Source organism: Epinephelus fuscoguttatus, linkage group LG1 (genome assembly GCF_011397635.1).
Source record: "Epinephelus fuscoguttatus linkage group LG1, E.fuscoguttatus.final_Chr_v1".
Lineage (NCBI taxonomy): Eukaryota > Metazoa > Chordata > Actinopteri > Perciformes > Serranidae > Epinephelus > Epinephelus fuscoguttatus.
In genome coordinates, this window is record NC_064752.1 from 8,955,852 (window position 1) to 8,982,379 (window position 26,528).

Sequence of the window (26,528 nt, forward strand, 5' to 3'; positions counted from 1 at the left end):
AACTTTGATGTGTCTCAAGTGAAAAGGCATATTAAAAACAAGTAGGAGACATGTCAGTTCTGGGTCATGGTCAAATCACACAAGAACTCTGGAAGTGAGGAGTCACGTGTTTGCAGTGTGTGGTTAAACTTTTTACTCAAATCACACCTGAAGATCAATAAACACAGCAGAAACTTCTGTGGAGATGCGTTCACGAAATGAATGAAGAACAATGTCTCATCATGAGGAGACTGAAGAAGTACATTTTATTAAAATGCCATCAAGACGTGATAAAACTGACCAATCAAAGCGGACTGGGCTTTTTCAGGAGAAGAGCTTCAAGAGACGGGTGGTGAAACTGAGTGTTTCAGACTGAGAGTGAATACGAGTACATTCAGGTTGACAGTATGAGGAAAATAATATATATATTTTTTAATTAAAGCGTGAAAACAGGTTCTAGTAGAAACCCCAAATACAAGTATGAACCTATGAATAAGCATTATATGGGACCTTTCAAGGGGATCACGTTTCAGAAAATGACACTAAATACCTATCAAAACATTAAATTACCTTAATGAAATTATGAAAAAAGTAATATTCTAATGTGTATTTATCATTATCAAATGTAACCTGAGATACTTTTTTAATGTTATCAAAATTAAGGGGATCACTAGATTGCTTTTTTGTTTGTTTTTTATTGAACAACAAATAAAAACAATAACAATATATGTAATAACAATAATGTTAATCAAATAATATAAATATTCAAAAGTGGTAAAACATGCATTCTGAAGACAGCATGTTTATAATGAACACTAGCATGTTTATCATCAACACTGAAGAGCAACAAAGAATGGCAGTAGCAGAAAATACTGAGAGCAAAAATGCACAGTATTAACACAAATTAACACAAATGAGCATAGCCCTATCTTTGAAATTACCAGTTAGGAATACAATAAGGTCTTGAGAGAGAGAATGAGAGACATTGGGTGGAGACAGCGGATCATTAGATATCAGACTTAATGAGGAACATGGCATTAACCTAGGTGTTGTATGTCTACATAGTTTGAATAGTCTCCATGTCCTCCTGGTACTGAAAGATGAATAAAGTGTCATTCTTGGATTCATCTGATTCTCCTTCTAGGGTGTCTCAGAGTGTCTGCAGCTGATTGGCATGGTCCATCTGGAGAATACCAGGCTCCATCACCTCCCCACAGAATAAATCTTGGTGACTGTTTACCCAGCTCTGTGCTATCTGTATGTCACCAAGAATTTTCTGCTGCATCTGGTTACAAGACCAAAGTTGAAATCAGAAAAAAAAATCCAACATGCAGTCACAGCTACAGTTAAATCACAGCATAACACCATATTTGTAATTGTTTAAGAGGAAAATCCTAAACTGGACTAAGTCATGACTAATATTAAAAAATTAAAAAATATGGATCTGTTTCGTCTTTTTAAATCCTAACCGGTTTTAGTCAGGCTCACGACAGACATAATTCTGACAAACTAATAAATATTGCTGCAAGTAATAAAATCCATTAACAAGGCATTGGTCACTTAGCATTTTTGCTGGGCTTGTTGAGCCCTTTCCTAAAATTAAAATTACAGAGAGCTTAAACATGTTACAATGAATAGGTGCAGTTCAGTACTCAGAATAAGTAATTTTTTCATTATCATTTGACCTCGTTACTGACCGAAAGGCTCTTGGATGCATCTCCATCCAGGCCTCCAGGGACACTCACTGCTGCTGTTTTTTGGAGATTTGGGGAGCTAATCTCCTTGTATCACTGTTAAGTGTCTCTAGAAATAAAACAGAATAGACACAACAGGTATGGTTACAAAGCCATAAAATATTGACTGTGCATTCAATTTCATTCTTGTGCTCTGATTAGTCTCGTAAGCTAAAGTTAGCTGTTTAACTGCACATATGCTTAAACGTTAGTTTAAATATAACATTAGCTCATGTGCAGCTAATTCACATCACCTAACAGCACACCTAAAAGTATATGAACAATATTAAAAAAGTCACACTTACTTCCTTCATTCAGTCTTTTTATTTTAGAGTTATACAGATTACACAAAAACACACATAACACAAATAGTAAACGGTCAGACTGACAAATAAACAAACAAACGGAAAAACAACAACAAAAAAAGAAATAAAAATACAAGAAAGCAATATCAACACAAATCAATCATCATCCCCCAAATTTAGCTACTATGAAATCGTTCACGATTTGCTCCCAAGGTTGCAAAACCTTTAAATATAATTTCAGCATATTCCTCTCCCATAAAGTGAATGACAGGGGACCAAACAGAGAAAAAATCATTCAAGTCTCCATGTAGGACATATGTGAGTCTTTCCAAAGGAAGTAAACGTACAACATTATTGAGCCAACCTGAAATAGATGGACTGTCATAGTCTAGCCAGTGCTGTAAAATTGATAATCTTGCACAGTACCACAAAAGACTGAGAATTCTCTTATATATATTTAATTCAGGTGAGGCAGCGTGTAGGCCTAGTATACACTGTAGTGGATTAAGCTCAATATAGAGTGATGTATCATGGATGATATTTTATTACCAATTTCGACCCAAAATTTCTGTATTTCTGGACAGCTCCACATTAAATGAATATAAGTACCTACATGCTGCTTACATCTTTCACAAATACCGGAACAATCATTATCATATTTACTCCTGAGATAAGGGATAGTTTGTTATTTATGTATAATCTTAAACTGAATTTCTTGAGACTTATAATTTTTTTTTCTGTTTAACATGATTGTTTTCCATTAATGATCAGTTATTGCAATTTTTAGGTCCTGTTCCCATGATTGCCTGCCGCTGAGCGTACTGATGTTACTTAGGGCAAACAATTTGTTGTAAAGATAACTAATTTTTTTCCTCCTCAGCAGGCAGACCTGGTAAAGAAGTGATTCAGTCTGCTCTGGTCCTTGACCTTCCTTGTAGTGGGGTATTGAATTTAAAAAAAACTTTGAATTTGCAAAAATCTAACAGGCCATACTCTTCCTGCAATTGATGAAATCATTTCAAAGCACCTCCTTCATAAAGATCATTTATCACATTAATTCCAATTATTACATTAATCATTAATTACAATTATTCCACTCTTTATAACCGGGGTCAACACAAGAAGGGTTTGGGTTATCAACAATTGGTGCATAAAAGGAATATCTTCTGTTCATAGAAAATACTTTCTTTATATTATTCCATGTATTGAGAATGTTACACACAATAAAGTTAATACCTGGCAATTGTTTGTTATCTAAAAATGGTAGACTTGCTAATGAGGGTGAGCTACAACCTTGTGAGTCAAGATCTAGCCAGATTAATTTAGAGTCTTGAGCCACCCAATCTGCTAAGTTTTTCATTTGTATTGACCAATGATAGTACAAAACATTTGGTACTGCAAGACCTCCTCTTTCCACTGGGAGTTGGAGTTTCTGCAATCGCATTTTGGGTTGCCTGTTTCTCCAAATAAACTTAGATATAGTCCTATATATATCTTTAAAAAAAACAACTTACTACTTACACATACTTCCATTATTTATTTTAGAATTTATGGTGTCAGAACCGAGCAAGGGGGCACATGTATCCATGCCTCCAACTTCTTCTTTTGTCGGATTTACCTATTTCCTCAGTAGGGAGCGTCACAGTGAGCCCACATTGAGGTCTGTGGGCCTGCAATCAGGGATATTTGGTGGGTTTTGTGTGGACATCATATTTTTTATCACACCACTCGTGTGGACGAATTATTTTTGGAAACCGGAGGCCGAAAAACTTCAGTTTCAGAATTGATTTTCGCAGATGAGTAGAATTTAAGAAACAGGCTAAATGACATGATGTTGCACACTCTTGTACAGTAGGTGGCGGTATGCAGCTTTAAATTGTTTGCAATCCGCCAACCAGTAGAAGAAGAAGAAAAAAATGTTTTGCAAGCTGTCGTTCTGATTGAGACTGGCCAACAGACGTGTGAGCTTTCAGTTTAGGCCCCGCCCACCAGGTTCAACTTTTTACTCACTAAACTTTTTAACTTGCAACGGGAAAAAATGACTCGCAAACAAAACTTTTGGATTTGCATTTTTTAATCAACCATTTTTAACATTTTTGATTGCAATATTGATACTTTTGTTCTCAAATCTATTTTTGATTGCAAAACCTACTCTGTTTGATTGAATAATAAAGAAACAAATGTAGCTCCATAGACTTCTCACCTGTGTGGATTCTCATGTGGGTCGTCAGGCTACTTTTACATCTCAAAGCTTTCTCACATGTTGTGCAAGTAAATGGTTTCTCACCTATGTGGTTTGTGTGTGATATTCTAAAATCATTACGGTTTCATTTTCTAAAGTCAGCTGCTGTACTGTACCTCTTCTAAATGTGGTCCAGCCAAACTGAGCTCTGGCCAACCTGCATTCTGATCGCGGTGGCTTCTGCGTGTATCTACACCTGCAGTAAAATTGCATTTTTCCTCATTCAGTCTACAGGCACAGATCACAGATGTGACAGGAACAAGGTAAAAACAGTTTTTCCCATATTCTGGTGTCACTGTTGACAAGCTGCTCATATGCACCAAAGAACACGGTGTCTGCAGATATAACCAAGGTAAATTTCAGACTTTTTAAGACATTTTTAATGTCACCTTATATGGAATTTAAAACCATCTCATGGCTGTCATAAATGCTACTTATTATTGCAATATTCAGAGAAATTCAGCAAGGAAAAAAAATATTTTTCTTCGGTCTGTACAATGATTGTAAACTATCATTGGGTCTGTCAGGCTGGAGAAATTTTCATGGTAATGTGACCACAAATATTTAAGACCCATTGAATCTGAATTTAAGACAATTTTAAACTTTTTAAGGCCTCATATTAAGAAAACTTTACATCATTTCAAAGGACCTGCCCATGACAGGCACCTTGGCAGTGCCCAGGAGGTGAACTGTCATCTCTCCAGCTACCAGTCCACGCTCCATATTTTGGTCCGGACGGGGACTTGAATAAGCGACCCTACGGTTCCCAACCCAAGTCCCTATGGACTGTGCTCACTGCAAACTCACTCATACTTTTAATTACAGGTTCCGTTCACATTTTCATGGACAATATTTCCAAACTTTTTCATGACTTTTCAAGGACTCATCATGAAGAATATTCTTTTTCTTTCCCCACTTGCCTGCTGTTTTTCACACATCAGATTCAAACTCTATGTAAACACAATTGGCACACAGGAAGGGAGAGACAAACTGAGGGAGAAAATGACAAAACACACCTGATGGTAAACAAACATTGTCACACATCGACGCATATTAAAGCTACATTAAGACGCCACCTTCAGAAAATGAATTTGCCATTATGTTACATTATATGGAGGGTTATCCACTGAAGATGATTCTAATAATTTCACTATACACAAACAAGTTCTGTGACTTATAATGATTTTGACTAATTTCATGACTTTTCCAGGTTTTCCATGACTCTTGCAAGTATAAAATTCATCCAGACTTTAAAGCAGTCTCCTCCTTTTGTTCTTTATCTCACTAGTTTAACTTTTCCAGACCTGCAATTTCAATTAAAATTCAGGAGTTGGACTTCACTCCCCACTTTTCTTAGCATGCTTTATGGAACAGGCCTCTGAAAGCTCTGCCACATGTTTTGCATGTAAACAGTCTCTCTCCTGTATATGTGTGACTTCAACTGGAACCTCTGTGCTCAAGTCATGCACCTTTACACCTGTGTGCGTTCTCATGTGGCCTGTCAAGTTATTGCTAGATCTGAAGTGTTTCCCACATGTTTTGCAAGTATACGGCTTCTCACCTGTGTGAGTCCTCATGTGGACTAACAAGTGACCATTATGTCTGAAAGCTCTCCCACATACTTTACAAGTATGTGGCTTCTCACCTGTGTGGATCATACAATGCCTTTTCAATAATGATGCGTCAATGAATCCTTTCCCGCAGGTCTTGCAAAGGTACGGCTTCTCACCTGTGTGAGTCCTCATGTGGACTAACAAGTAACCATTATGTCTGAAAGCTTTCCCACATACTTTACAAGTATATGGCTTCTCACCTGTGTGAGTCCTCATGTGGACTAACAAGTGACCATTTTGTCTGAAAGCTCTCCCACATACTTTACAAGTATGTGGCTTTTCACCTGTGTGGGTTCTCATGTGCCTGGTCAATTCGGACACATCCCTGACTCTTTTCCCACATGTTTTGCAAGAAATCGGATTCTCACCTGTGTGGCTGTTCCGGTGTCTCTGCAATATTGACTTATATTCAAAAACCTTCCCACATATGTCACATTTTAAAGGCTTTTTACCTGTATTTAAGTTTATCACAGCAGAGGTGTGTGGACTGTTACTGTTCATTTCACTTTCATGATGTCTTTTCTCTGCTTGAAGCTCTGTGTTTCTAGTTGATCCTGAGTCTCCATGCTGGTATTCTTCCTCATCTTGGCTCTCAGCTACATCAGAGTTGTGACAGAGCAGCTGGTGCTCACTGGTTGCTTCTGATATCACAGAGCTTATAACTGGCATTTTAAATACAGACTCTTTCTCTGCTGCACTTTGAGTGTCATCATGAATGACATATTCAACTGGAACCTCTGTGCTCAAGTCATGCACCTTTACACCTGTGTGCGTTCTCATGTGGACTGTCAAGTTACTCCTAGATCTGAAGTGTTTCCCACATGTTTTGCAAGTATACGGCTTCTCACCTGTGTGAGTCCTCATGTGGACTAACAAGTCACCATTACGTCCGAAAGCTCTCCCACATACGTTACAAGTATATGGCTTCTCACCTGTGTGAGTCCTCATGTGGAATAACAAGTGACCATTATGTCTGAAAGCTCTCCCACATACGTCACAAGTATACGGCTTCTCACCTGTGTGAGTCCTCATGTGGACTAACAAGACATCATAACGTTTGAAAGCTCTCCCACATACGTCACAAGTATACGGCTTCTCACCTGTGTGGATGCTCATGTGTATTATCAATTCTTGATTAAATCTGAAATCTTTCCCACATATTTTACAGTAAACTGGCTTGTCATCTGCATGGATTTTAACATGTTTTTTCAAAGCTGTTATGTTATTGTATTTTTTCCCGCTGGTCTTACACACATATGGCGTCTCACCTGTGTGTGTTCTCATGTGGACAGTCAGGTAATTTCTCGATCTAAAAGCTCTCCCACACATTTTGCATATAAATGGCCTCTCACCTGTGTGGGTTCTTAAATGTCTTTTCATAAGATATTTTTCACTGAATCTTGTCCCGCAGGTCTTGCAAAGGTACGGCTTCTCACCTGTGTGTTTTCTCTGGTGTCTCTGCAATTTTGACTTGAACTCAAAATCTTTCCCACATATGTCACATTTTAAAGGCTTTTTACCTGCATTTAAGTTTATCACAGCAGAGGTGTGTGGACTGTTACTGTTCATTTCACTTTCATGATGTCTTTTCTCTGCTTGAAGCTCTGTGTTTCTAGTTGATCCTGAGTCTCCATGCTGGTATTCTTCCTCATCTTGCCTCTCAGCTACATCAGAGTTGTGACAGAGCAGCTGGTGCTCACTGGTTGCTTCTGATATCACAGAGCTTATAACTGGCATTTTAAATACAGACTCTTCCTCTGCTGCACTTTGAGTGTCATCATGAATGAAGTCCAGAGTCTGATCTTCACTCTGCTCACTTTCCTCATCAGCAGGAGTCAACATAAAGCCATCAGTCTCCTGCTTCACTACAAGCTGCTCTCCCTCCTGACTGCTGCACACTTCCTCCTCTTCCTCTTTAATCTCTGGAGGCTCTGGCTCCTCTTGCTCCACACTGGACTTCCTCTCCTCAATACACAGCTGCTGCTCAGGGACAACCTCCTCCTCCTTACACACATGTTGCTGTGGGAGCTCTGGAGGGACACACAACAACACCAACAGCATACTAATCTCATGCTACAGCAAATATACACACATGCCAGTAAATTACTTCAATTAGCTTTCACCCACCTGTCCTGTGTAACTTGATTTCAGGCTTCAAAACCATATCCAACAGTCTGCGCTGACGATCGATCTCTTCCTCGTACTCGACGATGCTTCTTTGAAAAACTCCCAATATTTCTTCAGCAGCAGCAGTTAGTCGCTCGTTGACAAATTCTCTCAAAGACTCGACTGAACACATTGTTGTCTAATGTAGGCTACAGTAAATGTGGCTCGAGGTTTAACTCATAGATTAACCTCCCGAAGTTAACTCACTCATTTGGGAAACGCAACTGAGGGGTTTGTTTTGTTTGCTTCCGCTGGATGTTACACTATTAAGTTCCGACGGTGAAATACATGAGGTTTCAAGTGTTCCGCTTCCAATGGTTGGCAATTATAATTTCTATTATACAACAATTTTTCCGACTTCCTACCGAGTGATTTGATTGGACGACAGGCATTCCGTGAGTGCTGATATAGAGCATAACATCACTGGGACTTGTTACAGTAAAATCACTCCGCTCACAGGTATTATAAATATAAATACAACCGTTAATTCACCAACTGTCACACTCGCTACATTGACGCAAATTGACACTATAGCGTTACACCAAGAAGATGGATAGATATTTTCCCCAAAATTACATTTGAATTAAATTATGAGTGGTCGTCAGAGGACGAGGAAATGGAAAGCCAGGACTCTTCTGTGCATACCTCCAGGTGTGTTTGTGTAACATCAGCCAACCTCGACAAACTGGAGAGGAGCAAAAATGAAGCGAACACGGTCAGGAATTATCAATGATCATCTGATGAGGTGCTGGTGTATGGGGTGCCGTTTGTAAAGTGGCTCACGCTGAAAATAACATTAACATTTTTGCCACATTTAGCTTCAAACAATGTTTATTAATAATATTTGTTAACTTAAAATATTAAATAGTTAAATATAAATATTAAATGTGGCATCTAATGTTAAATGTTAAATCTAAATATTAAATCTAAATCTAAATGTTAAATCTAAATTCTAAATCTAAATATTAAATCTAAATCTAAATATTAAATCTAAATCTAAATGCTAAATCTAAGTCTAAATGTAAATGCTAAATCTAAATCTAAATATTAAATCTAAATGTTCAATATAAATCTAAATGTTAAATCTAAATCTAAATATTAAATCTAAACCTAAATGTTAAATCTAAATGTTCTGGGTGAAACTAAATATTTAGCTAATATGCAAATTCACACTGCCGGTCACCAAAAGTACCAAAATAAAAGCTCAAGATGGTCAGGCTGTGTTCATCGAATCAAATAACGAATTAAAATGTAAAATGGAAATGGACACTTGAACATACACTAGCATGATAATAACTACCTAAAATAACAAGAAACTAACTTGGAGAAATTTTATTTGATGTGTACTTTGAATTGTTAGTGTCCCTTCGGAGGGAATCACCTTGTTGTTTACAAATACTTCTGCGTAGAAAACCAGCAGAGTTTAGCTACATATATATGAATATCTCACATTTTTCACATCACTATATCACTGTTGAGACTAATCTGGTGTTTGTAAAGTCTATAAACACAATGATTGAACAAACATTACTATCACGTTCTGAAATTAATAACATGATTATTGTAGATTAGCGGGGCTAACCGTTAGCTGTTAGCCCCGTTAGCGGTGTCTGTAATGACTCATTAACTCTAAACGGTCCGTGAAAAAAAAAATTTTTCCAGCGGATGTCTGAGTTACAACATGATTCCCACAGTGGTCAAGAGTGCTGGACCGGAAGATGTGCTCAATTGGATTCAGGTCTGGGGAACGGGCGGGCCAGTCCATAGCATCAATGCCTTCGTCTTGCAGGAACTACTGACACACTCCAGCCACATGAGGTCTAGCATTGTCTTGCATTAGGAGGAACCCAGGGCCAACCGCACCAGCATATGGTCTCACAATGGGTCTGAGGATCTCATCTTGGTACCTAATGGCAGTCAGGCTACCTCTGGTGAGCACATGGAGGGCTGTGCGGCCCCCCAAAGAAATGCCACCCCACACCATTACTGACCCACTGCCAAACCGGTCATGCTGGAGGATGTTGCAGGCAGCAGAACGTTCTCCGCGGCGTCTCCAGACTCTGTCACGTCTGTCACATGTGCTCAGTGTGAACCTGCTTTCATCTGTGAAGAGCACAGGGCGCCAGTGGCGAATTTGCCAATCTTGGTGTTCTCTGGCAAATGCCAAACGTCCTGCACGGTGTTGGGCTGCAAGCACAACCCCCACCTGTGGACGTCGGGCCCTCATACCACCCTCATGGAGTCTATTTCTGACCGTTTGAACAGACACATGCACATTTGTGGCCTGCTGGAGGTCATTTTGCAGGGCTCTGGCAGTGCTCCTCCTGTTCCTCCTTGCACAAAGGCGGAGGTAGCAGTCCTGCTGCTGGGTTGTTGCCCTCCTATGGCCTCCTCCACGTCTCCTGATGTACTGGCCTGTCTCCTGGTAGCGCCTCCATGCTCTGGACACTACGCTGACAGACACAGCAAACCTTCTTGCCACAGTTCGCATTGATGTGCCATCCTGGATGAGCTGCACTACCTGAGCCACTTGTGTGGGTTGTAGACTCCGTCTCATGCTACCACTAGAGTGAAAGCACCGCCAGCATTCAAAAGTGACCAAAACATCAGCCAGAAAGCATAGGAACTGAGAAGTGGTCTGTGGTCACCACCTGCAGAACCACTCCTTTATTGGGGGTGTCTTGCTAATTGCCTATAATTTCCACCTGTTGTCTATTCCATTTGCACAACAGCATGTGAAATTGATTGTCAATCAGTGTTGCTTCTTAAGTGGACAGTTTGATTTCACAGAAGTGTGATTGACTTGGAGTTACATTGTGTTGTTTAAGTGTTCCCTTTATTTTTTTGAGCAGTGTATATTAAAATTATAAGGCATCTTTGAGTAAACTGCGAGTATCATTTAAGTAGGCTATCTCGTGGCCGGGCCGAGTGTCTTCTTTTTTGGAAATCAAAATATATGGAATTATATGGAATTTAAAACCATCTCATGGCTGTCACAAATGCTACTTATTATTGCAATATTCAGAGAAATACAGCAAGGAAACAAATTATTTTTCATTGGTCTCTACGATGTAAACTATCATTGGGTCTGTCAGGCTGGCGATTTTTTCACATTAGTATGACCAAAGATATTTAAGACCCATTGAATCTGAATTTAAGACATATTTAAACTTTTTGTTCATTTCAAAGGACCTGTAGACACCCTGACAAAAGATCACAGCAACAGGACAAATCTTCTGAGATCAGTTTATTACTGTGCTCACTGCAAAATCACTCATACTTTTAATTACAGGTTCCGCTCACATTTTCATGGACAATATTTCCAAACTTTTTCATGACTTTTCAAGGACTCATCATGAAGAATTTTCTTTTTCTTTCCCCACTTGCCCGCCGTTTTTCAAACATCAGATTCAAACTCTATGTAAACATAATTGGCACACAGGAAGGGAGAGACAAACTGAGGGAGAACATGACAAAGCACATCTGATGGTAAACAAACATTGTGACACATCGACGTATATTAAAGCTACATTAAGACGCCAGCTGCAGAAAATGAATTTGCCATTATGTTACATTATATGGAGGGTTATCCACTGAAGATGATTCTAATAATTTCACTATACACAAACAAGTTCTGTGACTTAAAATGATTTTGACTAATTTCATGACTTTTCCAGGTTTTCCATGACTCTTGCAAGTATAAAATTCATCCAGACTTTAAAGCAGTCTCCTCCTTTTGTTCTTTATCTCACTAGTTTAACTTTTCCAGACCTGCAATTTCAATTAAAATTCAGGATTTAGACTTCACTCCCCACTTTTCTGAGCATGCTTTATGGAACAGGCCTCTGAAAGCTCTGCCACATGTTTTGCATGTAAACAGTCTCTCTCCTGTATATGTGTGACTTCAACTGGAACCTCTGCTCAAGCCATGCACCTTTACACCTGTGTGTGTTCTCATGTGGACTGTCAAGTTATTGCTAGATCTGAAGTGTTTCCCACATGTTTTACAAGTATACGGCTTCTCACCTGTGTGAGTCCTCATGTGGACTAACAAGACACCATTACGTCCGAAAGCTCTCCCACATACTTTACAAGTATACGGCTTCTCACCTGTGTGGATTTTGCAATGCCTTTTCAATACTGATGCGTCACTGAATCTTTTCTCGCAGGTCTTGCAAAAGTAGGGCTTCTCACCTGTGTGGGTTCTCATGTGGACTTTCAAGTCACCATAACGTTTGAAAGATCTCCCACATACTTCACAAGTATACGGCCTCTCACCTGTGTGGATGCTCATGTGTATTATCAATTCTTGATTAAATCTGAAATCTTTCCCACATATTTTACAGTAAACTGGCTTGTTGTCTGCATGGATTTTAACATGTTTTTTCAAAGCTGTTATGTTAATGTATTTTTTCCCGCAGGTCTTACAAACGTACGGTGTCTCACCTGTGTGGGTTCTCATGTGGACAGTCAGGTAATTTCTCCATCTAAAAGCTCTCCCACACGTTTTGCATGTATATGGCTTCTCACCTGTGTGGGTTCTCATGTGGACAGTCAGGTAATTTCTCCATCTAAAAGCTCTCCCACACGTTTTGCATGTATATGGCTTCTCACCTGTGTGAGTTCTTAAATGTCTTTTCATAAGATATTTTTCTCTGAATCTTTTCCCACAAGTCTTGCAAAGGTACGGCTTCTCACCTGTGTGGATTCTCAGGTGTTTCTGCAATTTTGACTTGTACTCAAAAACTTTCCCACATATGTCACATTTTAAAGGCTTTTTACCTGTATTTAAGTTTATCACAGCAGAGGTGTGTGGACTGTTACTGTTCATTTCACTTTCATGATGTCTTTTCTCTGCTTGAAGCTCTGTGTTTCTAGTTGATCCTGAGTCTCCATGCTGGTATTCTTCCTCATCTTGGCTCTCAGCTATATCAGAGTTGTGACAGAGCAGCTGGTGCTCACTGGTTGCTTCTGATATCACAGAGCTTATAACTGGCATTTTAAATACAGACTCTTTCTCTGCTGCACTTTGAGTGTCATCATGAATGAAGTCCAGAGTCTGATCTTCACTCTGCTCACTTTCCTCATCAGCAGGAGTCAACATAAAGCCATCAGTCTCCTGCTTCACTACAAGCTGCTCTTCCTCCTGACTGCTGCACACTTCCTCCTCTTCCTCTTTAATCTCTGGAGCCTCTGGCTCCTCTTGCTCCACACTGGACTTCCTCTCCTCAATACAGAGCTGCTGCTCAGGGACAACCTCCTCCTCCTTACACACATGTTGCTGTGGGAGCTCTGGAGGGACACACAACAACACCAACAGCATACTAATGTCATGCTACAGCAAATAAACACACATGCCAGTAAATTACTTCAATTAGCTTTCACCCACCTGTCCTGTGTAACTTGATTTCAGGCTTCAAAACCATATCCAACAGTCTGCGCTGACGATCGATCTCTTCCTCGTACTCGACGATGCTTCTTTGAAAAACTCCCAATATTTCTTCAGCAGCAGCAGTTAGTCGCTCGTTGACAAACTCTCTCAAAGACTCAACTGAACACATTGTTGTCTAATGTAGGCTACAGTAAATGTGGCTCGAGGTTTAACTCATAGATTAACCTCCCGAAGTTAACTCACTCATTTGCGAAACGCGACCGGCGCCTTTGTTTGGTTTTGTACTTCCGCTGGATGTTACACTATTAAGTTCCGACGGTGAAATACATGAGGTTTTCATGTGTTCCGCTTCCAATGGTTGGCAATTAGAATTTCTAACATCAGTGTCCGGGCTGTAACAAGTAGTCTCAGTATCATTGGTGGCTCATAAAAAGGGCAGCAATAACTACACGGATGTCTTTTTTTTTTTTTTTTTTTTTTTTGTACTTAAAGGTCCCATATAATGCTTATTCATAGGTTCATACTTGTATTTGGGCTTTCTACTAGAACCTGTTTTCACGCTTTAATTAAGGAATATACAGTGGTGGAAAAAAGTTTTCGGACACCCCATGCATTGTGAAATATTGCATTAAGAATCACTCTTAGGTCTTCAAGTGCAATTTCTTTTAGTACAGTCACAGCCAAAATACTAAATAAATCCTAAAAAGCCATTAAAAACTTAAAATTGATTGGTTCCATAAAAATACATAAGAAATTTTGAGTATTGGGTCATTTTGGTACCAGTGATGAAGGTCGTTCTTTTTATTAAAAGACACATTTTTTGTTGCCAAGCTTCATGTCTACATAAAGCCAGCATATTTGAAAGTTCTTCAGACACAAAAATGGCTAAAACAAGGAACCTAATGCAGGAAACACGCCTGAAGATAAAGATTCTCAGCCAGGAAGGGTACAGCTGCCGCCAGATAGCCAGGAAGTGCAGATGCAGTCCTTCAGCAGTTGGATACACTCTGCAGAAATACAGACGAACCAACAGCTTGGAAGACGAACCAAGATCTGGGCGTCCAAGGGTTTCTTCAGCGAGAAATGACCGCATCCTGATCCGCATGTGCAGGCAAAACCGCCGAATGACATCACAGGAGCTTCAGCAGCAGTGGTCAAACCAAACTGGTGTCCAGTGTTCCACCCGCACTGTACGTGGCCGACTTTTAGATCATGGCTTAAGGTCCTACAAGGCTATCAAGAAGCCCCTGATCAATGAGAGACAGAGGTTAGCCCGGCATCGTTGGGCCCAGGCACACAAGAACTGGACAGCCAGGAATTGGAAGAAGATTTTGTGGTCAAATGAGTCTACTTTCCAGCTTTATCTTCTTCCTACTAATGTGAGGATACGCAGAAGGCCAGGCGAAGCATTATCTCCAGCATGTACAGTACCTACTGTCAAGCATGGTGGAGGCAGTATCATGGTTTGGGGATGCATGAGTGCTGCTGGTGTTGGTCATCTCACTGTCTGTGATGGCACATTGAACTCTACCAAGTATTGTACCATTCTCAAACCCACATGCTCCCTTCTGCGCGTGCACTGTTCCGTCAAGGTAAAAACTGGATGTTTCAACAAGATAATGCCACACATCCAAGGCCAGTAGAACTTGGCTGCAGGAGCACAGTATCCAGGTCTTAGAGTGGCCAGCTCAATCCCCGTACATGAGCCCCATTGAAAATCTGTGGTGGATTATCAAAAGGTCTGTTTCAAAGCATAAACCAAAGAATTTAGAAGAATTAAAAGCAGTAATTCAAGAAGAATGGGACAAGATTACCCCTCAACAGCGTGAAAGGCTCTTGGGGAACATGCCAGCCAGGATTAGAGCTCTACTACGTGCCAGTGGCAGGACTACTAAATATTAATTTGATGATGTGATGGTTTATTTATTTTTTGTTCAGTTCTGAACACATTCTCTGTTATTTGTTGACTCTGATACCGACAATGTTGAGAACTGACATATTGAAACTGTCAAGAATTTAGTTTTGTTAGTTTTTCTTGTAAACAATGAATAAAAAAATATAATTTGTATTTGTTTGTATCTGTCTAATGCAGCCACACCTTTTGAAACACAAAAAAGATTTTTCCACAAATATTTCATGATAATATTTGAGATTGTGTCAAATTTTAAGGGTGTCCGAAAACTTTTTTCCACCACTGTATATTATTTTCCTCAAACTGTCAACCTGAATGTATCGTATTCACCCTCAGTCTGAAACACTCAGTTTGACCACCCGTCTCTTGAAGCTCTTCTCCTGAAAAGCCCATTCCGCCTTGATTGGTCAGTTTTATCAGGTCTTGATGGCATTTTAATAAAATGTACTTCTTCAGTCTCATGATGAGACATTGTTCTTCATTCATTTCGTGAATGCATCTCCACAGAAGTTTCTGCTGTGTTTATTGATCTTCAGGTGTGATTTGAGTAAAAAACATTTTAACCACACTCTGCAAACACGTGACAGTTTAAGCAAAGTGGATAAAATAATAAATAGTCTATCTTCTGACAGCCTCAGCACCAATTCCAATTTCTCAAGACGGTGAAAATAGCGCCATCTGGTGGCCGGAAAGCACATATTGTTCTACTTGTTTAATATTGTTGTAATTCTAAAGTTGAAATTGATGTTCTGTGCTGGAAAAAAAGAAAGTGAAAAATACAAAAAACATATTATATTATGCCTTGGTACAAAATAGAAACGAAATAAATACACCACAGTGTCTCCATGATGAAGGCGTATATAACCTAATAATGATAGTGATGCAAATAACCTAATTGTGATGCAGGCTGCAAAATCTGATGCAGAAAGGGAGGGAATATCACTTACATGATGGAGGTCTGCACTCTGAGTGCTTTTCTAGTTCCTCATTCAGTCTACAGGCACAGATCACAGATGTGACAGGAACAAGGTAAAAACAGTTTTCCCACATTCTGGTGTCACTGTTGACAAGCTGCTCATATGCACCAAAGAACACGGTGTCTGCAGATATAACCAAGGTCAATTTCAGACTTTTTAAGACATTTTTAATGTCACCTTATATGGAATTTAAAACCATCTCAGGGCTGTCATAAATGCTACTTATTATTGCAATATTCAGAGAAATACAGCAAGGAAAAAAATATTTTTCTTTGATCTGTACAATGACTATAAACTGTCATTGGGTCTGTCAGGCTGGAGATTTTTACCAAAGATATTTAAGACCCATTGAATCTGAATTTAAGACAATTTTAAACTTTTTAAGGCCTTATGTTAAGAAAACTTTAAATCATTTCAAAGGACCTGTAGACACCCTGACAAAAGATCACAGCAACAAGACAAATCTTCTGGGATCAGTTTATTACTGTGCTCACTGCAAAATCACTCATACTTTTAATTACAGGTTCCGCTCACATTTTCATGGACAATATTTCCAAACTTTTTCATGACTTTTCAAGGACTCATCATGAAGAATTTTCTTTTTCTTTCCCCACTTGCCCGCCGTTTTTCAAACATCAGTTTCAAACTCTATGTAAACATAATTGGCACACAGGAAGGGAGAGACAAACTGAGGGAGAACATGACAAAACACACCTGATGGTAAACAAACATTGTCACACATCGACGCATATTAAAGCTACATTAAGACGCCAGCTGCAGAAAATGAATTTGCCATTATGTTACATTATATGGAGGGTTATCCACTGAAGATGATTCTAATAATTTCACTATACACAAACAAGTTCTGTGACTTATAATGATTTTGACTAATTCCATGACTTTTCCAGGTTTTCCATGACTCTTGCAAGTATAAAATTCATTCAGACTTCAAAGCAGTCTCCTCCTTTTGTTCTTTATCTCACTAGTTTAACTTTTCCAGACCTGCAATTTCAATTAAAATTCAGGATTTGGACCTCACTCCCCACTTTTCTTAGTATGCTTTATGGAACAGGCCTCTGAAAGCTCTGCCACATGTTTTGCATGTAAACAGTCTCTCTCCTGTATATGTGTGACTTCAACTGGAACCTCTGTGCTCAAGTCATGCACCTTTACACCTGTGTGTGTTCTCATGTGGATTGTCAAGTTACTGATAGATCTGAAGTGTTTCCCACATATTTCAGAAAAGCTGGTTCTCATCTGCATGGATTTTAACATGTTTTTTCAATGCTGATATGTTATTGTATTTTATCCCGCAGGTCTTACAAACATGCGGCATCTCACCTGTGTGGATTCTCATGTGGATAGCCAGGTAACTTTTCCATCTAAAAGCTCTCCCACATGTTTTGCATATAAATGGCTTCTCACTTGTGTGGATTTTTAAATGTCTTTCCATACGATAGTTTTCACTGAACCTTTTCCCGCAAGTCTTGCAAAGGTACGGCTTCTCACCTGTGTGGATTTTCATGTGGACTGCCAAGTTACTGCTAGATCTGAAGTGTCTCCCACATGTTTTGCAAGTATACGGCTTCTCACCTGAATGAGTCCTCATGTGGACTAACAAGTCTCCATTACGTCTGAAACCTCTCCCACATATTTTGCAAGTATGTGGCTTCTCACCTGTGTGAGTTCTTAAATGTCTTTTCACAAGATATTTTTCTCTGAATCTTTTCCCGCAAGTCTTGCAAAGGTACGGCTTCTCACCTGTGTGGATTCTCAGGTGTTTCTGCAATGTTGACTTGTACTCAAAAACTTTCCCACATATGTCACATTTTAAAGGCTTTTTACCTGTATTTAAGTTTATCACAGCAGAGGTGTGTGGACTGTTACTGTTCATTTCACTTTCATGATGTCTTTTCTCTGCTTGAAGCTCTGTGTTTCTAGTTGATCCTGAGTCTCCATGCTGGTATTCTTCCTCATCTTGCCTCTCAGCTACATGAGAGTTGTGACAGAGCAGCTGGTGCTCACTGGTTGCTTCTGATATCACAGAGCTTATAACTGGAATTTTAAATACAGACTCTTTCTCTGCTGCACTTTGAGTGTCATCATGAATGAAGTCCAGAGTCTGATCTTCACTCTGCTCACTTTCCTCATCAGCAGGAGTCAACATAAAGCCATCAGTCTCCTGCTTCACTACAAGCTGCTCTCCCTCCTGACTGCTGCACACTTCCTCCTCTTCCTCTTTAATCTCTGGAGCCTCTGGCTCCTCTTGCTCCACACTGGACTTCCTCTCCTCAATACAGAGCTGCTGCTCAGGGACAACCTCCTCCTCCTTACACACATGTTGCTGTGGGAGCTCTGGAGGGACACACAACACCACCAACAGCATACTAATGTCATGCTACAGCAAATATACACACATGCCAGTAAATTACTTCAATTAGCTTTCACCCACCTGTCCTGTGTAACTTGATTTCAGGCTTCAAAACCATATCCAACAGTCTGCGCTGACGATCGATCTCTTCCTCGTACTCGACGATGCTTCTTTGAAAAGCTCCCAATATTTCTTCAGCAGCAGCAGTTAGTCGCTCGTTGACAAACTCTCTCAAAGACTCAACTGAACACATTGTTGTCTAATGTAGGCTACAGTAAATGTGGCTCGAAGTTTAACTCATAGATTAACCTCCCGAAGTTAACTCACTCATTTGGGAAACGCGACTGCCGCCCTTGTTTTGTTTTGTACTTCCGCTGGATGTTATACTTCCTTCTTCTTCTCTTCATTTAATGGCGAATTACAACCAACGTTTTAAGGTGCGTACCCCCACCTACTGTACCGGAGTGTGTAGTCTCAGGGTATGTACTTCAGGTTACTTTCTGACAGGGAAAAAAAATCGGTTGAACTCTATATTTTATTTTCTAATTCTGTGTCTTTGAGGAAACTAAATACTGCCCTGTGACAGTCCTTCATTTTCCCACTCATCCCTGAAATTCCTTCCAAACTCCATTCCCGTTCCAGCTCATATAACCTATCATGCAACCTGTTCCTTCCTAACTCATACTCACTACATTTCAAAATAACATGCTCAACACTCTCTGGAACATCGCACCTATCACATTTATCAGACGCAGACTTTGCCATTAGATACAGAGTTGATTTTAAACTAGTGTGTCCAAGTCTTAACCTGGAAATGATTACTTCTTCTCTTCTGCATTTCCCTTTAAAAACCTTTGTGTTAACTGACTTTTGCATTTCATAGTAGCGTCTCCCTTTAACATCCGTATCCCACTTCTTCTGCCACGAATCTATCACTGCCTTTCTGATTAGTGATTTTGCCTCACCTTTTCCAAAGGGAATTTTCATTATCTCTTCATTACTTAATCTAAAAGCTCTTTTGGCAATATTGTCTGCTTTGTTGTTAACACTAACACCTACATGTGCAGGAACCCAACAAAATTGTACAAAAATTCCACTTCTGTGTAATCTCCACATTATCATTAATATTTCCATTACCAGATCCTCTCTTATTGATTCATTAGTATTTAAGCTCTGAAGAACTGCAGTGGAATCTGAGCAAATGACCACTCTCTCAGGCCTAACTTCTTCTATCCATTGTAATGCTAGTATTATGGCTGTTACTTCTGCAGTAATTACAGACAATCTATTATTGATTCTTGTACAGATACTTACATTAAACTCTGGTATGTATACTCCTGTTCCTACTTGTTCACTCTCTGGATCTTTAGACCCATCTGTAAAAATGGGGATAAAGTTGTAGCTAATAATTCCTCTTCAAATAATCCTCAACATAATACCTCATGTTATCCATATTCATCTTGCTCCACTCGCTCTTCTGTTCTACAAGTTGTAAATTTACATTGGGTACAGGGAGTATCCAAGGAGGAACATTGCCCCACACAACACCAGGTCCAAATTTCAAATTATTTCATCCATATTGTCCTTTTCCAAAACACTCTTAGCTGCAGCCCCATACACCATACAACCATAATCAAGGTTAGATCATATTAAGGCCCTATAGATATCCATTAAAGATTGCTTATCTGCTCCCCATGCATATCCTGCCAGTGATCTCATGAGATTCAACAGTTTTTTACATTTAGTCTCCACCTGTTTAACATGATTTCTCTATATACATTTCTCATCAAACCATAATCCTAAGTATCTGAACTCACTTACCCTTTCCATGTTTTGCCCATATAATTTAAGCTGTATATTTCTTAGCTTTCTTTTCCTGGTAAAGAGCATGTAGCAAGACTTTGTAACAGACATCTTGAAACCCCAATTGTAAGACCATCTCTCTACCTGTTGTATAGCCCTCTGAATGCAATTAATCACATGGATGATATTTCTCCCTCTTTTCCCTATCGCCCCGTCATCTGATATTGAGTGATGACTCAATATCTCCACCAACATTTTGAAAGATATCATTTATCATTATGTTAAACAGGATTGGGCTAATAGCACTACCTTGGGGAATACCATTTACTATTTCAAACTCCTCTGAAATAGCATCCCCAATTTGAACTCGGAATGTCCTATTGGATCGGAAGTCTAGAATTCAGTGATACATTCTTCCACCAATACCCATTTTAAACATTTTGATTAGCAGTCCCTCTCTCCACATAGAGTCGTATGCCTTCTCAATGTCAAAATACACTGTAGCCATGAACTCTTTCATACTAACTGCTTTGTCCGCCTCATTACTAACGTTCACCAAAGCATCAACTGTAGATCTTCCTTTACAGAATCCACTTTGGCATGAGCTAAGTAGTCCTCTTTTTTCTAAATAATATGATAATCTCCTAACAATGATCTTTTCCATCAGTTTACACAAGTGTGATGTTAAAGCTATTGGTCGATAGCTTCCTGCACTAGCTGGGTCTTTACCAGGTTTAACAAAGGGTAGGACCAGAGCATTTTTCCAGCTGCTAGGCTTGCGCTGCTGCTGCTGCTGCTGCTGCTTCTTCTTCTTCTTCTTCTTCTTCTTCTTCTTCTTCTTCTTCTTCTTCTTCTTCTTCTTCTTTCTATTTAATGGCGGATTGCAAGCAATGTTAAGTGCATACCGCCACCTACTGTACAAGAGCGTGTAGCCTCATATCCCCTTCTTTACATTCTACCCATCTATCTTGACTCCCTCAGAAAGTTGATGGGGCGTCGGTAGCGTAGTGGATAGTGCGGGCACCCCATGTACAAAGGCAATGCCTTGCTGCAGCGGTCGCAGGTTCGACTTCGGCTTGCAACCATTTGCTGCGTGTCACCCCCCCACTCTCTCCCTCACCCCATTTCACTCTGTCCTGTTCATTAAAGGCAAAAGCCCCAAAAAAAAAAAATCTTTAAAGAAAGTTGAATAGTGCTTTCCTCACATCTCTGATCTTATCCCCTTCTCCCTCTGTCCCTAATATTCCAGCTAAACTCCACTCACGCCGTGCTGCTCTCACTCTCTGCAGCCTCTCTCTCTCTGATGCATACTTTACACAGTACATTATTATATGTTCCACATTTTCCCTCACACCACATCTCTCACACTTGTTGGTATTCTTTTTCCCCATTACATTCATTATATCATTCAGACCAGTATGACCGACTCTAAGCCTCATCATGACAATTTCCTCTCTTCTGTTCCTTTCTTTAAAGATTTTTTGTCATGACTGATTTTTGGTTGTTATATTTTCTTCCTTTCTGGTCATATTCATATCTTTTTGCCATATTTCCAAGCATTTTGCCTTAATAATTGCTTTACCCTCTCCTTTTCCATAAGCTACTGTGACTGTTATAGTCTTTTCTAGTGCCCTTTTTGCTAGGTCATCAGCAACCTCATTTCCCTTCAAACCTGTATGTGCTGGCACCAAGCAGAACTGGACCTCAGTGCCACCCTTGTGAAGCCTGAGCAAACTATGCTGTATTTCAATGATGTTGATGTTTGTTGACTGTAAACTTTCCACCATAACCATAGAGTCTGTAGCTTACATACCACCACCCTGTCTGGTCTGACCTCCTCCGCCCACTGTAGGCTGATAATTGCTGCCACCATTTCTGCTGTGAATACTGACAAGTCGCACTAACTGGACTGGGCTGTGTGAATTATAGTGCATCCAATCCATACTTTCTGGCCCATTCATTCCCTGTCCAGCCAAACCCACTTCTCTGGAACTTGGAATATTCCCAACAGTCCTGTATTACTTGAGCTGCAGGGTTCTTTTCCCTGTCCTTTAAGATTAATCCAATAAGCTAATGATACCTTCTCTCTCTGCAACTCTAAAGGTGTCTCTCCTGCTTCAATTAACAGAGCATTAATGGGAGTTGTCTTCATGGCTCCTGTGCATACATGTAAAGCTCTGCACTGTGATCTGTCCATTTTTGCAATGTTGTCTGAGCTGCTGCCCCATATATTATACATCCGTAGTCTAGTGTCGACCTCACAAGTGCCCTATCAAGTATGCCTGTTTGTCTGCCCCCCATTCACATCCGGCCACCGCTTTCAATAAGTTTAGGACTTTTTTACATTTTGTTTCTATGTATTCCACATGTTTTTTCCATGTATATTTACTATCTAGCCATAGGCCCAGATACTTAAATTCAGACACCATCTCTAATGGCTGCCCATACATTTTTAACTTCTCTACCTCAATTTTTCTCTTATTTGTGAACACCATATAACAGGACTTATCTACTGACATCTAAATGGATGTTAAACAATTTAGCTCCGACGGTGAAATACATGAGGTTTTCACATGTTCTGCTTCCAATGGTTGACAATTATAATTTCTAATATCAGTGTCCAGGCTGTAACAAGTAGTCTCAGTATCATTGGTGGCTCATAAAAAGGCAGCAATAACTACACGGATGTCTTTTTTTTTTTTTTTTTTTTGTACTTAAAGGTCCCATATAATGCTTATTCACAGGTTCATACTTGTATTTGGGGTTTCTACTAGAACCTGTTTTCACGCTTTAATTAAATAATATATATTCTCCTCCGAGAACCATCACCTTATCGTGGTGGAGGAATTTGAGTGCCCTAGTGACCCTAGGAGCTATGCTGTCAGGGGCATTTTGCCCCTGGTAGGGATTCCCATGGCAGATTGGTTCTGGGCGAAGGGTCACACAAAGAATGGTTCAAAAGACCCTTCACGATGGATACAAACAAGGACACGTGTACCTGGCCCGGAGGGTTATCGGGGCCCCGCCCTGGAGCCAGGCCTGGGGTTTGGGGCCCGTGGGCGAGCGCCTGGTGGTCGGGCCTTCGCCCATGGTGTCCGGCCGGGCCCAGCCCGAACTGGCTACATGGGCTCGTCCCCCTGCAGGCCCACCAACCGCAGAGGGATCCAGAAGGGTTCGGTGCAATGTGGATTGGGCAGCAGACCAAGGCAGGGGCCTTGGCAGTCCGATCCTCGGTTACAGAAGTTGGCTCTTGGGACATGGAATGTCACCTCTCTGGCGGGGAAGGAGCCAGAGCTTGTAGAAGAGGTTGAGTGCTACCGGCTAGATATAGTCGGCCTCACCTCAACACATAGTTCCGGCTCTGGAACCCTAGTCCTTGAGAGGGGTTGGACTCTCTCCTTCGCTGGAGTTGCTCCGGGTGAGAGGCGGAGGGCCGGGGTGGGCTTTCTGATAGCCCCCAGACTCTCTGCCTGTAGACGAAAGGGTTGCTTCCCTGCGCCTTCGGGTCGGGGAACGGGTCCTGACTGTTGTCTGTGCTTATGCACCAAACAACAGTTCAGAGTACCTGCCCTTTTTGGAGTCCCTGGGACGGGTGCTGGACAGTGCCCCGACCGGGGACTCCATTGTTCTGCTGGGGGACTTCAACACTCACGTGGGCAATGACAGTGAGACCTGGAGGGGCGTGATTGGGAGGAACTTCTGTGGACTTCTGTGTGGGTCGCAGTTTGGCCATAACTAACACCATGTTCAAACATAAGGATGTCCATCGGTGCACGTGGCACCAGGACAGCCTAGGTCGCAGGTCAATGATCGACTTTGTAGTCGTATCATTTGACCTGCGGCCATATGTTCTGGACACTCGGGTGAAGAGAGGAGCAGAGCTGTCAACTGATCACCACCAGGTGGTGATCAGTTGACAGCTCTGCTCCTCTCTTCACCCGAGTGCTGTCAACTGAGCTGTCCTGGCTGACACACCTCTGCAACATTGCGTGGACATCGGGGGCAGTGTCTCTGGAGTGGCAGACCAGGGTGGTGGTCCCCATCTTCAAGAAAGGGGACCAGAGGGTGTGTTCCAACTACAGGGGGATCACACTCCTCAGCCTACCCGGTAAGGTCTACTCCAGGGTGCTGGAGAAGAGGGTCCGGTCGATGGTTGAACCTCAGATTGAGGAGGAGCAATGTGGTTTTCGTCCCGGAGGCGGAACCGTGGACCAGCTCTTTACTCTCGCCAGGGTGCTTGAGGGGGCATGGGAGTTTGCCCAACCAGTCCACATGTGTTTTGTGGATTTGGAGAAGGCTCACGACCGTGTCCCCAGGGGCATCCTGTGGGGGGTGCTCCGAGAGTATGGGTTTGGTGGCCCCTTGCTAAGGGCCACCCAGTCCCTGTACCGAAGGAGCATGAGTCTGGTTCACGTGGCTGGCAGTAAGTCGGACCTGTTCCCGGTGAGGGTTGGACTCCGCCAGGGCTGCCCTTTGTCACTGGTTCTGTTCATAACTTTTATGTGGGGCTGGGCGGTATGACCTAAAATTTATATCACGGTATAAATTGAATCCCTTCACGGTAACAGTATATGTCGCGGTATAAATTTAGGTGTAAAAGTTATAATAGAAGTGTTTCTGAATGGGTTTTGTAGTGCCTTAGCAAAGCTAAATTGAAAAAAAAAAAAACAACAACAACAACAAAAGCAAAGATATAATGTATTTTTTAGAGCATTTATTGTGCAGAATGCAGATCTCAAAACTCAAAATTAAAACCCAGCACTCTATGGTGCAAAATGTCCCCTGGGATCTATATCAAAAGGTAATTTTCTTCTTTTAGCAAAATCCTAAATGACTGAGTTGTGTTTTTTCCACCTGGACCTTTATGCTCTGCCATTTCTCCTCTAATCATCACGCTGTAACCTGTGACAGGCTGCTATGATACCACAACTATCACATATTCACATATGGAGTTTTTTGTGGAGCCCCTAGCGTCACATAGGTTTATATTACCAAAGGTTTATGACAAACTCTCTTGCCGAAAACCAACTCCTGTGTGCGCACGGCGAGAGAGGAGAGGGAGAGAAGCTGTGCTGCTGCCAGAGGAGACACTGAATGAGTTCCCTCTGAGCAGTAAGTCGCTAAAAGAATCTGAGAAATCCGGGGCTGTTCATAAAACATTAACTCACTTACTCACAAGTTCTCCAGCAACACATGTTGCACGTGCTACGCTAAATCACGGACATGAACCAGCTCCTCTTGCTCCGCTGTCTCTGTGCTCGCAGCCATTTTCACATTGAGGCAGGTGCGATGACGTCATCGACGATATGGCGGTAGAGTGCAAATCTCTACCGTGGGCCAAATTTATATCATTTCTACCGTCTACCGCATATACCGTGCAGCCCTACTTTTATGGACAGAATTTCTAGGCACAGCCGAGTGGTGGAGGGTGTCAGGTTCGGTGACGGGAGGATCTCGTCCCTGCTTTTTGCGGATGACGTGGTCCTCCTAGTTCCATCGAACAGTGACCTCCAGCTCTCGCTGGGGCGGTTCGCAGCAGAGTGTGAAGCGGCTGGGATGAAAATCAGCACCTCCAAGTCTGAGGCCATGGTCCTCAGCCGGAAAAGGGTGGATTGCCCACTCCAGGTCGGGGGGGGGGGGGTCCTTCCTCAGGTGGAGGAGTTTAAGTATCTCGGGATCTTGTTCACGAGTGAGGGTAGGATGGAGCAGGAGATTGACAGGCGGATTGGGGCGGCATCAGCAGTGATGCAGGCGCTTAACTGGTCCGTTGTGGTGAAGAGGGAGCTTAGCCAGAAAGCGAAGCTCTCGATTTACCGGTTGATCTACGTTCTAACCCTCACCTATGGTCACGAGCTCTGGGTAGTGACCAAAAGGATGAGATCGCGAGTACAAGCGGCTGAAATGAGTTTCCTCCGCAGGGTGGCTGGGCTCAGCCTTAGGGATAGGGTGAGGAGCTCAGACATCCAGGAGGGACTCGGAGTAGAGCCGCTGCTCCTCCACATTGAGAGGAGCCAGTTGAGGTGGTTCGGGCATCT

General features: G+C 41.3%; 2 protein-coding genes across 33 annotated transcripts in view; both read right to left on the reverse strand.

Annotated features, from left to right (window-relative positions):
* LOC125890161 (zinc finger and SCAN domain-containing protein 2-like) overlaps positions 1-26,528 on the reverse strand; it is a 34,762-nt gene continuing 8,234 nt past the window's right edge. Inside the window, exon 3 of one of the 3 annotated variants that reach the window (XM_049578665.1) lies at positions 1-5,563. The gene's annotated coding sequence lies outside the window, so the exon portion shown is untranslated. Of the gene's footprint in view, positions 5,564-11,270; positions 11,810-16,782; positions 17,034-26,528 lie in introns of those variants that run through there. The other 2 variants (XM_049578691.1, XM_049578682.1) reach the window with 2 other exon arrangements.
* The window catches only part of LOC125889977 (gastrula zinc finger protein XlCGF57.1-like), a 24,215-nt gene continuing 3,243 nt past the window's right edge, over positions 5,557-26,528 (reverse strand). Inside the window, exons 1-5 of one of the 30 annotated variants that reach the window (XM_049578330.1) lie at positions 19,000-19,057; positions 13,428-13,655; positions 12,065-13,330; positions 6,721-6,804; positions 5,557-6,072 (exon numbers count right to left, since the gene is read on the reverse strand). In XM_049578330.1, coding sequence (XP_049434287.1) covers positions 5,597-6,072; positions 6,721-6,804; positions 12,065-13,330; positions 13,428-13,599 — 1,998 coding nt within the window. In that variant the 5' untranslated portion in view covers positions 13,600-13,655; positions 19,000-19,057 and the 3' untranslated portion in view covers positions 5,557-5,596. Of the gene's footprint in view, positions 6,494-6,607; positions 7,903-7,999; positions 8,281-11,270; positions 13,331-13,427; positions 13,715-16,782; positions 18,675-18,771; positions 19,058-26,528 lie in introns of those variants that run through there. The other 29 variants (XM_049578322.1, XM_049578346.1, XM_049578555.1 and 26 more) reach the window with 29 other exon arrangements.